The sequence below is a fragment of the Mesoplodon mirus genome (assembly GCF_964341445.2).
Source record: "Mesoplodon mirus genome assembly, chromosome: 6".
NCBI lineage: Eukaryota > Metazoa > Chordata > Mammalia > Artiodactyla > Ziphiidae > Mesoplodon > Mesoplodon mirus.
The window spans coordinates 58280544-58293849 of record NC_138982.1 but is presented as its reverse complement, the minus strand read 5'-3'; the positions used below and the strand labels follow the sequence as shown (position 1 = coordinate 58293849).

The 13306-nt window shown below is 37.6% G+C and overlaps 1 protein-coding gene across 4 annotated transcripts in view; it reads right to left on the bottom strand.

The window, feature by feature from the left end:
- The window catches only part of PLD1 (phospholipase D1), a 206546-nt gene that overhangs the window by 68242 nt on the left and 124998 nt on the right, over positions 1–13306 (bottom strand). For 3 of the 4 annotated variants that reach the window (XM_082624745.1, XM_082624748.1, XM_082624747.1), the window contains 4 exons: positions 6726–6836; positions 4621–4821; positions 3369–3582; positions 2652–2765 (listed from right to left, as the gene is read on the bottom strand). In XM_082624745.1, the coding sequence (XP_082480871.1) occupies positions 2652–2765; positions 3369–3582; positions 4621–4821; positions 6726–6836 (640 nt within the window). The remainder of the gene's footprint in view (positions 1–2651; positions 2766–3368; positions 3583–4620; positions 4822–6725; positions 6837–13306) is intronic. The other variant, XM_082624746.1, reaches the window with a different exon arrangement.

The following is a 13306-nucleotide window of genomic DNA, read 5'->3' as shown; positions in this document are numbered from 1 at the left end:
GTTGCACACCTCAGGGCCTCTGACTCTGTGACCCAATTGTGTAAGGATGCTCCCTCCCTGCTCCCCACTCACTCATCTATAAACTTTGGGGTGGGGAGTATGTCCCCTCAGTGCCTGGTATAGCTACTGGCATTCAGTAGGCAATCAATAAGTATTTGCAGAGCAAAAGTTTTTAAACAATCACCACACATACTGCTAGTATTCTATCTCAGACTGAATAATTAACCTCCAAAGGGTAGTGGAATTTTCTGTAAAAGGAAAATGTCTTAAAATGCTAACAATGAACAAAACTTAATAATGTTACAAATAGAATTCTGCTGATTTCTCCCAGTGATTTATTTTCCTGCTAAGACTGAAAGGCCAGAGTACTGGTAGGTCTGTTTGCTCACCTGTAGGCTCTTTATAGTAAGCATGTCACTTTGTTTATTTAAAAAATAGGAAAAGAAAAAAAGGGGACGAAGAACGAGATAGTGGGTCAATTCCAAAGTAAAATTTAAAAATATATATATATATTATATATATAAAATTTGTTTTCATCAATTGAGAAACTCCAGGCTCAATTTCTTTATATGTATACACATATACTTGTTTAAAAATCTCACCTAATAATCAGTTTTGATAAGAAAAACAAAGCAAATTCTTAGTCTAGATAATGATCTTGGTGCTAATTGAATTCAACATGCTCACAGTTCAAATTTGGTTTTGGTCAGCATTCTCTGACCCTCTCCCCATGTAAAATAGTAGCTCCTCCCCTCTGCCCTTCCCCCCTTCCCCTGCTGTACTGTTTTCCATGATAATTCTTACCACCTGACACGTTGTGTTTGATGATCTATTTGTATATACAATTCCCATACTTCCTCTCCTACTAGTTAATAGAATTTTGTCTGTGTTGTTCATTCCATCCCTAGTATCTAGAACAGTGATTGACATAGGAGCTCAGTAAGTACTTATTTAAAGAACAAATGAGTCATATACATTATTTTTGTATCCCAACTTACAGTGTTTAATGATTGTGCAATTCCATCACGGGAATGAACTGTTCATTATGTTCTCAACCATCCTCCATCCTCTACTCTTGGATTTTAGGTTGTTTACTTTCTCTCTTCTCTCTCTCTCAATAAAAAACACTGCACTGGACATGTATCCAGTTTATTAGGGAGAGGATTTCCATCAACACCTGAAAACCACCCACATTGCTGTCCCTAGTTCACCACTATGGGGATCACCCCTCTCAGCTTGCCATCAGCCTGAATTACTTAACATATTCTGCACCCAGCTTGCATCTTCTTTTCCACTTGCCCCCAATCCTGTTGTCAGCAACACTAGCATTCAGTCCCCGTGACTTCATGTTTCACAACTTCATTCCTCCATCTCATCGTCAGTCCTAACGCAGCAAAGCCACACTCTGGAATTACAAAGCAATACCTGGACCTGTTTGCAACCTTTTATCTTTAATGTCTGCCCCAGCATGCACCCCTGACCTGGCTCTCTGGACTTCCCAGTGCCCTGTCTCAGGGCTATGACGCTCTACGGAGCGCAGGAATTACTGTGAGCTATTCAGCTATCGCTGAATCCACATAGGCATCAAGGACTAGCTGTATGCTAAATAAAGAAAATGTCTCCCCATATATGCTCTTCTCCATATTTTAACGTATATCAATGTTGTTTACGTATTTTATATCAATGTGATTTAAGACAAATTTACTTAACAGTTACATTGGAGCTTTAGTTCACTATATACGGTTAATCAGTTTAAAAGTTGCAGGGTCTTGGGCTTCCCTGGTGGCGCAGTGGTTGAGAGTCCGCCTGCCGATGCAGGGGACACGGGTTCGTGCCCCGGTTTGGGAGGATCCCACATGCCGCGGAGTGGCTGGGCCCATGAGCCATGGCCGCTGAGCCTGCGCGTCCGGAGCCTGTGCTCCGCAACGGGAGAGGCCGCAACAGTGAGAGGCCTGCGTACCACAAAAAAAAAAAAAAAAAAAAAAAAAGTTGCAGGGTCTCCAGACTACAGAATGCTGGAACCACTGTTCAAGGTCCAGCTTAATGTTCAGGGTCATTAGCTCCTGACAGCCACAAGTGACTCACAGCCAGCCATGCTAGCTGGGCTCTATCTCAGCCATCTCCTAAATAGTACATAGAACTGTGGCCGTAAGAATTTAGCCAAAAGGTCCTGATGCAGTCATCTGCATATCTGCTAAATCATAAGTCTGAAGCATGACTTCTGGGAGACTGATAAACTAGAACTTCTCTGGGCACATCACTTATCATCTCTAACCCTGCGTTGGTTCATCTGTAAAAAGGAGATAACACTGTTATTACCAAGCCCCACAAGTGCTCAGGGCAGTGCGCGGCAGAGTCCGCACACAATAAATGCTAGCTTACAATTTTACTGTGGTTGCTATTTATTATGATGATCACTTGTCACTAAATCTGATCCATTGCCAAATTCCATTTCATTCCCCCATATTTTAGGCCCTGATTAATTTATTCGAGAACCTAGTTCTTACAGAAACTTATCAGATTATCAATTGTAAAAATATACGTGGGGTGAAAACTGTGAGAATGGAAAGCCAATCCAGAGACACAGTCACTCTGCTCATGCAGCAACAGCTGAAGCCTACAGAGATTGTGGGGCTTCACACATCACTTACCAACGTTAGGTCTAGTGAGCCCCTGCTCAGACTCACTGGAAGAGCGAAAGAGTTTCAAGTGGGGCTTTAAACCATGGATTAAATTCTGACGACTCCTACAGTGATTACAATCACCTGGAGAAAGTTGAGAGTTCTTTCTTTACAAAGAGATATAAATATATAAATATATATAAATATATCAAGTTTTCTAAACTCAGAAGCAGCTTCAATCATTTTAAAAACAAGGTGAGGCTATAAAATCAGTCACAAATTCTGTGCAACAGAAAACTGTAGAGCTTTAAGACAAATCTTAAAGAATGGTAAATTTATAAGATGTAGAAAATCTGATGTTTGAGGATAAAAGCTGGATGTATTTCTGGATAGAAAGAGACATGAAATCTCTTATATGAAAAGTTTATAAAGTACACCTAATACTTTTCTTTTTCCTTTATAACTTGGCATTATTTTGGAAATGCTTAGTCATTCTGCAACCATTAGAAGCATGAATTGTGGTTGTTATGACTAGTGATGTGAATAAAACAATAAATCTGTTCTAATAAAATGAGTCAAACAGAGCCATGAAATGGCATGAGACTGAACAGGATGATATAATGACTTCTCAGCATTGTTCACTTTACTCCATTATAGAAGGACAAGTTCTGCAAACAGGTGTACAGTGTCTGGCTATGGAGGAACACAGCGCAGTTGAGATAAATTCCAGTGCAGACGATGACTTACTGGAGGCGCTGTCAATGCTGCTGATGCTATCTGCGTTGCGTAGGTGGTGTCTGTGCAGCTGCCTGTAGAGGCTGAATTTGGAGAACCTTCTGGGCTTTCCTATTCCTTTCAGTTTTGAATCTGCATCATCAACAGTCTTCAGGACAGGCAGATTTTTGTTAGATTCGTTTTTATCTTTGAGGCTTAAGGATTCCATAGACTCTGTTGTTTCAGCCTGAGAAAATTATTTAAAAAACAAGAAAAAGAAAGAAAGGAAAAGAAACTGCATAAGATAAGCTGCACTGTGGCCTTTTAATTCCAGTTTAAAGTTTACACATGATGGAGGCTCCCTAAGAGACGCACAATAATATGTGTGAGGTCAGCCACAGGGCAGTGGGCGATTCTTGTGAGCTGTTTAAATACTTCCAAAGGGATACCAGGAAGTCCATTATAGTTCCTCTTTCACTGGGCCAGAAATTTCATGCCAATTAACCTTTTGGTTTCAAATACAATTACATGAGTTATACTCACTGTTGAGCTACTGAACTTCTTCCTCTGATAAATATTAAGTAGGCGATGTTTTTTCTGTCAATTATTTTCCCCGTTACCTTTTCACTAAATCTCTGTTTTCCCAGAAAAGTCACCAACATGTACAGCAGTAAAATAAGATGGAGCCCATCAAACTTTTTAATACGCATATTGATATTGTGGCAACCATTTGAGTTGAAATAATAAGTTACAAATATAGGCATATAGAGATTTTGGCAGCTCTTGATTTGAAAGATACTTTGAGAAGTTATTAACCTCCTGCTTTCAAATAGAATTCTCTAAATGACTCCAGACTGACCTATCCTATTTTTGTATGTCTGTAAGAAGGAAGATTTCAAAAACTTTGGCAGCTAATTGTAATAAGGTTGCTTATTTAACTTAAAGTCCAATTTTGCTGCACATTTTTGTTTATGAACTTTTTTCCCAAATAGGAACTAAATCTTTAATTTAAATGGAAAGCAAAGGAACTGACTATGAGATAGCAAATGCTCTATCAAATCTGTTTTCTCTTCTTACAGAGAAGAAACTGAGATTAACAGATGCATAGTTACAGACTCACTAAGTGGTATTTGAAACCAGGTCTGTGTTGGACTCAATGTTCTTTACCTCTCCAGGGATATGCCACCTCTCATTCAATCCATCAGTCAACCAATCACACTATTAATACACACTTATACAAACCATGTCCCTTATATGCAGTTCCATAAAGGTGAAATTTACTAACTGTGAGGGAACCCAGAGAAGGTCCCCCGACGATGCGCTTCACGCTGCCCACGTCCGTGAGTCTGTGTTCATTGTCATCCCACCTTCCATAGGCCAGGTCAATCCCACCCACAAAGGCAACCGACTGGTCGATGATGATGAGTTTCTCGTGATGAGCCCACAGATATACACTGGATGACACATGATCTGGGTGCCTCATCACCTTGAGAAGAAAAAAACCACACACGTAATATGCTTTCTAAAATGTCTTTCATATTATAATAAAATAGGTCTGTTTACTCCCCTGAACAACATTTCCTACAATTCAAATGCTAAAATGTGCTATCTATACATCAAAGAAAATCCCCAAACTTCTAATTTTATCCTCAGTATTTAGCAGAGTATTTATTTATTTTATCCTCAGTATTTACCCCTGGATACTTTTCAAAACTCCCCTGACCACCCTGGACCCCTCACATATGGGGGAAGCTGCCCTTTAGCTTGAAATTTGGCTGCATATTTCAATAAAAGTCAGTTCAATGGAATAGCAGATTCCCTTTTCCCCCAAAAGGGTTATGTTATATGTTATATAAAAAACACTAAAACTTTTTAGCCTACACCTATCTCTGACAAAATTTTTAATAAGTATATTGATATTTTGGCAGTCATTAAGTTGAACTAGTAATCATATTGATATAGGGATATAGATGTTTTGGCAGCTCTTGATTTTAAAGGTAATTTAAGAAGTTATTAACCTCCTGGTTTCAAACGGAATTCTCCCTAAATAATCCCAGACTGACCTATTTTTGTATGTCTTTAAGTAGAAACATTCCAAAAACTTTGGAGGCAACTTTATTTTTTAATAACATGTTTTTATTGTGGTAAAATACACATAACATAAAATTTACTGTATTAACCTTTTTAAGTGTACAGTTCAGTGGTATTAAGCATATTCATATAGTGCCAACCATCATCACTATCCAGCACCAGAACTTTTTATTTTGCAAAACTGGAACTCTATACCTATTAAACAAAAACTCTTTGTTCCCTCCTCCTCACAAAATCTAGCAACTACCATCTACTTTCTGTCTATGAATTTGACCACTCCAGGTATCTCATATAAATGGAATCACACAATATCTGTCTTTATGAATGGCTTATTTTACTTAGAATAATGTCTTCAAGGTTCATCCATGTTTTAACACATGTCAGAATTTCCTTCCTTTTTAAGACTGAAAAATGCTCCATTGTATGTATATACCAATCCATTATTGAGAGTGTGATATTAAAGTGTCCAACTATTATTATAGAACTGTTTTATTTCACCCTTCAATTCTTTCAATGTTTGCTTTATATATTTTGATGGTCAGTATTAGGTATGTAAATGTTTATAATTATTACATTTTCTTGCTGCATTGAACCTTTTATTAATATATAATGTCCTTCTTTATCTATTGTAAACTTTTTTGATTTAAAGTCTATTTTGTCCAAAATTAGCATAGCCACTCCTGCTCTCTTTTGGTTATTATTTACATGGAATATCTTTTTTTAATCAGGTGAAATATATAATCATTATATACTTTAAGCCTGCTGAAGATTAATTCATTGTCTTGATGTAGCTCAGTGACTGGGCGACAATATTTACTGATAGGCTTCAGGTCTTTGGTAAAATATCAAAAGGCTTTTTTCAAATTGCTTATCATGTTTATTCACTTTACTAGTACTTTATACAAAGTGCTTTTAAGGAGAGCACTTTAAATCCTAAAGGAGTTCTCTTTGTTGCCATCAGTGTTCAAGGGATATCCCAGGGAGATCACATTTAAGAGGTTCCAGGATAACCTTAATGAGGAGTATAGAAACTTGACAGCGCTCTTAAAACATCTCTAGGAAGAATGTTCTTGGCTAAATTATCAGGGTAAGAGAAGCAGAAATGAGAACTCTGCTGACTCCATCAAGATCAGAAGTATAAGAAAGTATAATTATTTTATTTCTGAGAAGTTCACAATATTATTTATTCAAAATATACATTAGGGAATTCTAAAGATTACCACTGCTCAAAGTAAAATGTATCTGAAAAACTACAGAATAATAAAGAAGAAACATTGTTAAGCAAGATGACCTGAATACCTTTATGTTGGGGTGTAGATGCACCAAAGTCCTCTTGCTGTATTCACTGTTGATTCCAAGAGCAAGTTCCACCTCTTTGTAGAGCATAATGAAGATCCGCACCCCCTGTTGCTGTCACAAGAGAAAACACAGGGAGGAATAAGAATTTCTGGAGGTAGGTCATGCTTTTCTTTTTCTTCTTCGTTTCTGGGGCATTGTACTTTCTAAAAATTTCTTCTATAAACAAGTATAGTAAAATATTTAATGAAAAATGCAATACAAGAAGGTGAAACATAAGTGTATATTAAGACACAAATATAAAAAGTAAAAATTTATCTCCCTTCCATTCTATGACTTGTCATACTGAGACAGTCAATATTTGACTAATTATAGCCAGAAAGTTGAAATTGCAACTTTAAATACTAAAAGTATCTGATAGTCTTACAACTTTGAACATCTCAGAACACTTGACATTGAGGAAAGTTTTAACCTGATTCATGTTACAGGATTAGGATCTTCTGCTTGTTTTTATTATACCACAAATAATTGAAATAACAGTGTTTTTAAAACTCTGATGCAATAAATTATGCTAAACATGACTTAAATGTTTCTGGGGGTATTTTCATAGAATTCTTCTTTATTAAAAAATTATTTCAGTGGAAAAAACATTTCTCAGTCTTCAGAGGTGAATGTATTGGTTCATACTCTTAAGCCATAATTAAATCATTAATGTCTATTTCACCACTGAAATGACTTCTGAAGAAGTCATCTTCTCTAACATTCAAAAATCCCTGAGTTTTAGCAGCAGCACAGAAATTAACATTGATCCATCCTTAGACCTTGGACCTAAAAGAAAGTAGACAAGCCCGTTGTGAAGGTCAAATTAAATCAAAATTGCCTCATAAACTTTAATATGCTATACAAATAATATTTATTCTTAATATTAACCATCAAAAAATATCCAACTGCTGGTAGTATAGAAAAGTACTAGTATTTTCTCTCCTAGTTCTGGGCGGTGACAAGGTTTTAGCTTATGATAAATTGCCTGACACCTGAATGTCCTCCCCCATCCCTGTCCGCTTACACAGTTCCACCACCAACATACAGTTCCTCCAGGAAGCCCTATCTTATTTACCCCCACTTCTTATATCACTTTTTTACTTTTTAGGTTTGCATCCTCAGTGTTGCTGTGCAGTTTGCAACATTTTAATTTGCATTTACTGTACTCAGCAGCTCTGAAAGCAACCTGAAACATATTACATGCATATTGAGTATTGTAGCTACACCTAGGCATTTAATATCCTACAGATTTAAGGCAAGAAGTTTTCCATAATCCTTTCTAGAGTATTTGAGATGCAGGCATATCTAATAAACTAGAGTGAATAATTTAGTTACAGTTTAAATATAATCCATGGTAATTAGGTATTGTTCATAATACATTTGAGTCACAAATTTAAGACTTACTGGTTGAACACATCTAATTTATAAGAACTGGATATTTTTGCAATGCTATAAAAATGTGAAATAACATAAAAGTTAATATTTTTAGGCTGCAAGATGTAAAATCTTGGAGTAAACCAAAAATATATACAGTTCCCCAATGTTGCTCTGTCAATAAAAAGCATATTTTGGCCCCTAAATCCTTATAATAACACATCACTTCAAAATACTAATGCTATCTTACTTGGTGTTAGTAATATCTGAAAAGTGTGCATATTTTTGAAGGGATACACTAGATTTACATTCTGGACTGCATTAAAGAAATCTGAGTACTAAGAGAAGACCCATTCTTGCTCTGGAAAAAAAACAGGATTAAAAATACATATGTTGGGGCTTCCCTGGTGGCGCAGTGGTTGAGAGTCCGCCTGCCGATGCAGGGGAAACAGGTTCGTGCCCCGGTCCGCGAGGATCCCACATGCCACGGAGTGGCTGGGCCCGTGAGTCATGGCCGCTGGGCCTGCGCGTCCGGAGCCTGTGCTCCGCAACGGGAGAGGCCACAACAGTGAGAGGCCCGTGTACCGCAAAAAAAAAAAAACCACAAAAAACCATATGTCATTTTATTTCTCTGGTTAACAGCTGACTTTTGGAACTTGCTTGTTATTTATTATATTATGCAACTATTGTTGTAATCAAGTACATAAGTACAGACTTGAGTAAAGAAATAAGGAAGGGAAAGTGCAGGCAGGAAGTGAGCAGATTGATTTCTAACGATCTGGCCAGTAAGCACTCTAAATGAAAACTAGAACATTATTTTATTTTTCTCCTCTACTATTCAGATTTACTTTGCTATTTGAATATTTTAGGATTCAGCACTGAATAGCAGTTTAAAAAACAGCCTCCCATTGAATGACATAATATAAAGTTTAAGACCCCTAATTTCAACCTAAATTATAGAACGTTACACCTGACATCTTTCATCACAGTTCATTTGTTTTAAATGGATGAAATTCTGCTCCTTAGGCTTACGAGATTATTACCCATGAAGTACAGTAATTGAAAATTAGGAACTGGCCTGAATCTTACAATTTTCCATTTATCTGCATAACTAATGGATTTTTTAAATAACAGAGATTTTAATGCTAATGGATTATAGCATTATCCTCCATCTACTAATACCTGACATTTTCTTCTATACTGTGTCTTTTCACATTGAAATAAATAACTCAGTAGGAAATAGGATAGAGACTTTTAAGTCATTTTAGCTTAAATAGAAGTGACTAATAAGGAAGTAATTAAATATAAAAAGTTCATTTTTACATAGTCTGGTTTACAATTATTTACTTATGCCCATGTCCACAATCAACAGTTAATTAGTGACAAGATTCCTGTGATAATAAAGCAATAAATTCCTCTTCTTTTGGTCAAGGCATTACAACACTGCCATAAACTCTAAACTAAAAGGGCAAAGCAAAATACGTCCCTTGGGAATGAAGGCATTTGTTGGGCCATAATAGTGCAGACTTATACAAAATATGGGAAATATTTATGCAAAATGAAAGCCCAATTAGAAAAAAAAGGGACTGATGTTAATTCTGTAATTTCAAAAATACACTTTGAAGTATCCAGTGTTTTACCAATGCCTTTTAGTGACCCCAGGGGAAATTACTTTTTGCTCAGAAGAAAAGTATTAATAGGGGAAGTAGGAAAACAAATAGCCTGGACTTGACTGTGCTTCTTACGTTTCTATGTCGTGTTTCTTATCTCTGCTGCAGTCAACTAACCCAAGGATTCCACAGAATAAACTTTATGACACCTGAGTTTAAAAAGATAAAAGTTCTACCCTCTTTTCTAATTAGTTTTTAAGCAAGTAGAGCAGATATAATACTATTAACAGTAGGAATTTTTAGGTGCTTTACACATACAAATGCATGTGAAGAAAGTGAAAAATAAACATTTTTTATAGTTGAAATCAAGAGACTTTGCTTCTGAGCCAGCTTTTTCTCTGATTGTTCAAGCACTGCGGTCAAATATTTTCTAAATGTAGCTAAGTTTGTCCATTGCCTAAAGATAGCTTAGCTAACACATCTCCAGGAGCATCACTTGTCAAGAGCTTCCCGGTGGAGGTGGGGGATGGGAGGTGGAGGAGGTGTGCGATATTTTAGGAACATGCAAAGTAAAGGATAAAAAAAAATCGTATCCTCACCATTTAAATGTAAGCAGCACTGGGTTGTAAGAGCACACATGCTCATGCGCCTTTTTTTAAAACCAGTTTTGTTCAAAGCACAGTCCTTAAGGTTGAAGATCCCTTCCCTCCTTCCCTGCCATGCCCTTCTAGCCCACCATTTTGGTAAGATTCCCTTTGATTTTTCTCTGCAGTGATGTGATTATTCATCTCGTTTGACAAACCTGGATATCTTTCCCTCCTGTTGGTCACTGACTGCAACTCTAGAATGTGCCTTGTGGCCCAGGACAGAAAGAAATTAACCTGATGACAAAATCCTCCCTGAGAACCTAGGTTCTGTTAAGTCTCCAGGTGGCTGCACTTGAAGAATCTTTTGGTGCAAGTCTCATCAGAAATATCACATATTTCTAAGGTTAAAATATACAAATTGGATACAGGGATGCAGTTACGATAACTATGATGCAACTTATCTCACTTCTTAGTGCAATAAATGCAGAACTGTGAAAACCCTGGGATGCTGCTTTGAGTTAAAGCAGTCTGCCTCTCAACATTGGCTTACACTATTTTAAATGATGACACTGCATATCAGAAGGCCAAAGAAACAGGAAAATATCAACTTGGCTATTATCAGAGAAACAAAATATTGTATTTTCCCCCCAAGAAACATCCATTAAAAGAAATGTTTGGGGCTTCCCTGGTGGCGCAGTGGCTGAGAGTCCGCCTGCCGATGCAGGGGACACGGGTTCGTGCCCCGGTCCAGGAAGATCCCACATGCCGCGGAGCGGCTGGGCCCGTGAGCCACGGCCGCTGAGCCTGCGCGTCCGGAGCCTGTGCTCCGCAATGGGAGAGGCCACAACAGTGAGAGGCCTGCGTACGGCAAAAAAAAAAAAAAAAAAAAAAAAGAAATGTTTGCCTATATGTTGGCTATAAGGCAGAGACACTAAATTTCTCCCCAAAGATCTGCACAATCAGATAGAAGAAAAAAATAATTCATTTCAATCAACGTTGTGGACCTCTGGGACCTGTTAATGCAAGAATAAATGCTATTTTAAACCCAGTACTTTGTGAAGCTAGTGGCTTTCAGAAACTAAATTATTTATGTGAAGCAGTGTTTATGAGCATATGAAATGTCAATTTGGAATGATCTGAATGTTAAAAATTTAATAATATTGTGTAACTGGATTAAGGAAGAGCAATTCTCTTAATGTACCACTGAGAAATTAATATTTAATAGTATTACTATTTCCTTAGGATTTAAAAAATCATTTCAGGCAATTTAAAAATTACAAGTTTCAAAAAGCAGATGAAATTGAAACAAACAAAGCATGGTTATCAGGCAGCACTATTTACCTGGTCATGGTATTCGCCTGATACCTCTCAGGATTCATGGGCCATAAAAGCAAAGAGAAGCCATGATAGTGACAGAAAAGGGACCTGGACAGATATGCTGAGGGGAATAAACAAACACATGCCAGCTACCATGAAGTGGAGGACCAGGTTTTCAGGACCTGCCTCCTGAGCCCTGATCTGGCAACTAGCTTTCTGGAGTACACTAAGATGTCCTGTAGGCACCTCACATGCACGTGATCTAAAATGTAGCTCTCTGACTCTGGGTTCTTCCCACTTCCTCCTACTACCAGATTCACCGCCCAACACACCATTTTTATCAGATCACCCTTCTTCCATCATACCCCCCACAGTGGCTCCCCACTGTCGTCCGTAAAGTGCAAACCACTGGCTTGACTCACAAAGCCTCGACATCCCAACTGCCTTTCCAGCTTGATCCCCCATCCTACCTATGCAAACACTCAGGTGTCATCACTTTGTCACCTTGCTGTGACTGACAAGGCCTTATGAATTCCTGCATCCAGAATGTTTCCTCATCACACTTCCTATACCTAGAAAGCTCTTCTTTTAAAATTTCTGGCCCATACTAAATGCCCTAAATTCCTCATGTTGTGAGGGGCTTCCACATCAGACGTACCCAATGCTCTCCCTCCTGCTTTGAATCTTGGCACTGTCTCTGTACCCAGCTGACTACTCTTGTGTAGATTTTTAAGCTCCTTTAGGTCAAGAATCGTGTCTTTTATTTTTGTACATTCCCATGTGATTAGCCAAGTGCCCTGCATGTAAGAGGCATTCAACAAAAACAAGTTAATTGAAACCTAAAAGAGTAAAGTATCAGATAAGTTCTATGAGGAGAGGATTTTCTGCTATGATTGATGATCACTAGGCAAGGCTGGAAAAATTTATTAGAATGGTGTTTCTGGAGTTTACTTTTAGAGGAGAAATGGGAAAGCTGCCATTTCACAGAGAGAAACATGGAGAAAGTTATAGCCCATTCAATATGTAGAAAGATGTTTGGTAAGGCTAGGACTAAGCCCAGGACACGAGTCCTTCAGCAAGCTCTCCACAGGCGGGGATGGAATCCTATTCACACACATGGCATCCTTAGTAATTAGTGTAGTACCAGGCTCAGAGAAGACACAGTAACTATATGATGGATTATTTAATGAATATGCAAATAATGCTTTTCAAGACCAGAATTTCCAATTTTGTGAATGGAAGTCTGTTGAGACAACGGATTAGACTAGCCTTGAAAATGATGCTGTTTGGCAGAACATGTGTCTGAAATAAAGACAATCAACTTCTTTTGCCTTTAATATCAACAGGGAGGTCTGCCTATACTATCCCCAGATATCCTAAACTAAAGGCATGGGGAAAAGACATTGAAAGAAGGGGGAAAGGTGAGTGGGAAAGGGGTAGTGGAATGTAGAGGATGGAAAAAAGAAATAAGTGATGGCTGTGAGAAATAGGAAATATTGATACTAACCCCAATTACTTAGGACCTACAAATATGCTACAGTGTTTAATGACAGAATTCTAAAAATTAAGACAGTTTCAAATAATAGTAAAAAGGCTACTAGTACTCCCTAATTTGGACATGATTAATAATAAATTGAACTTAATTCAACTATTC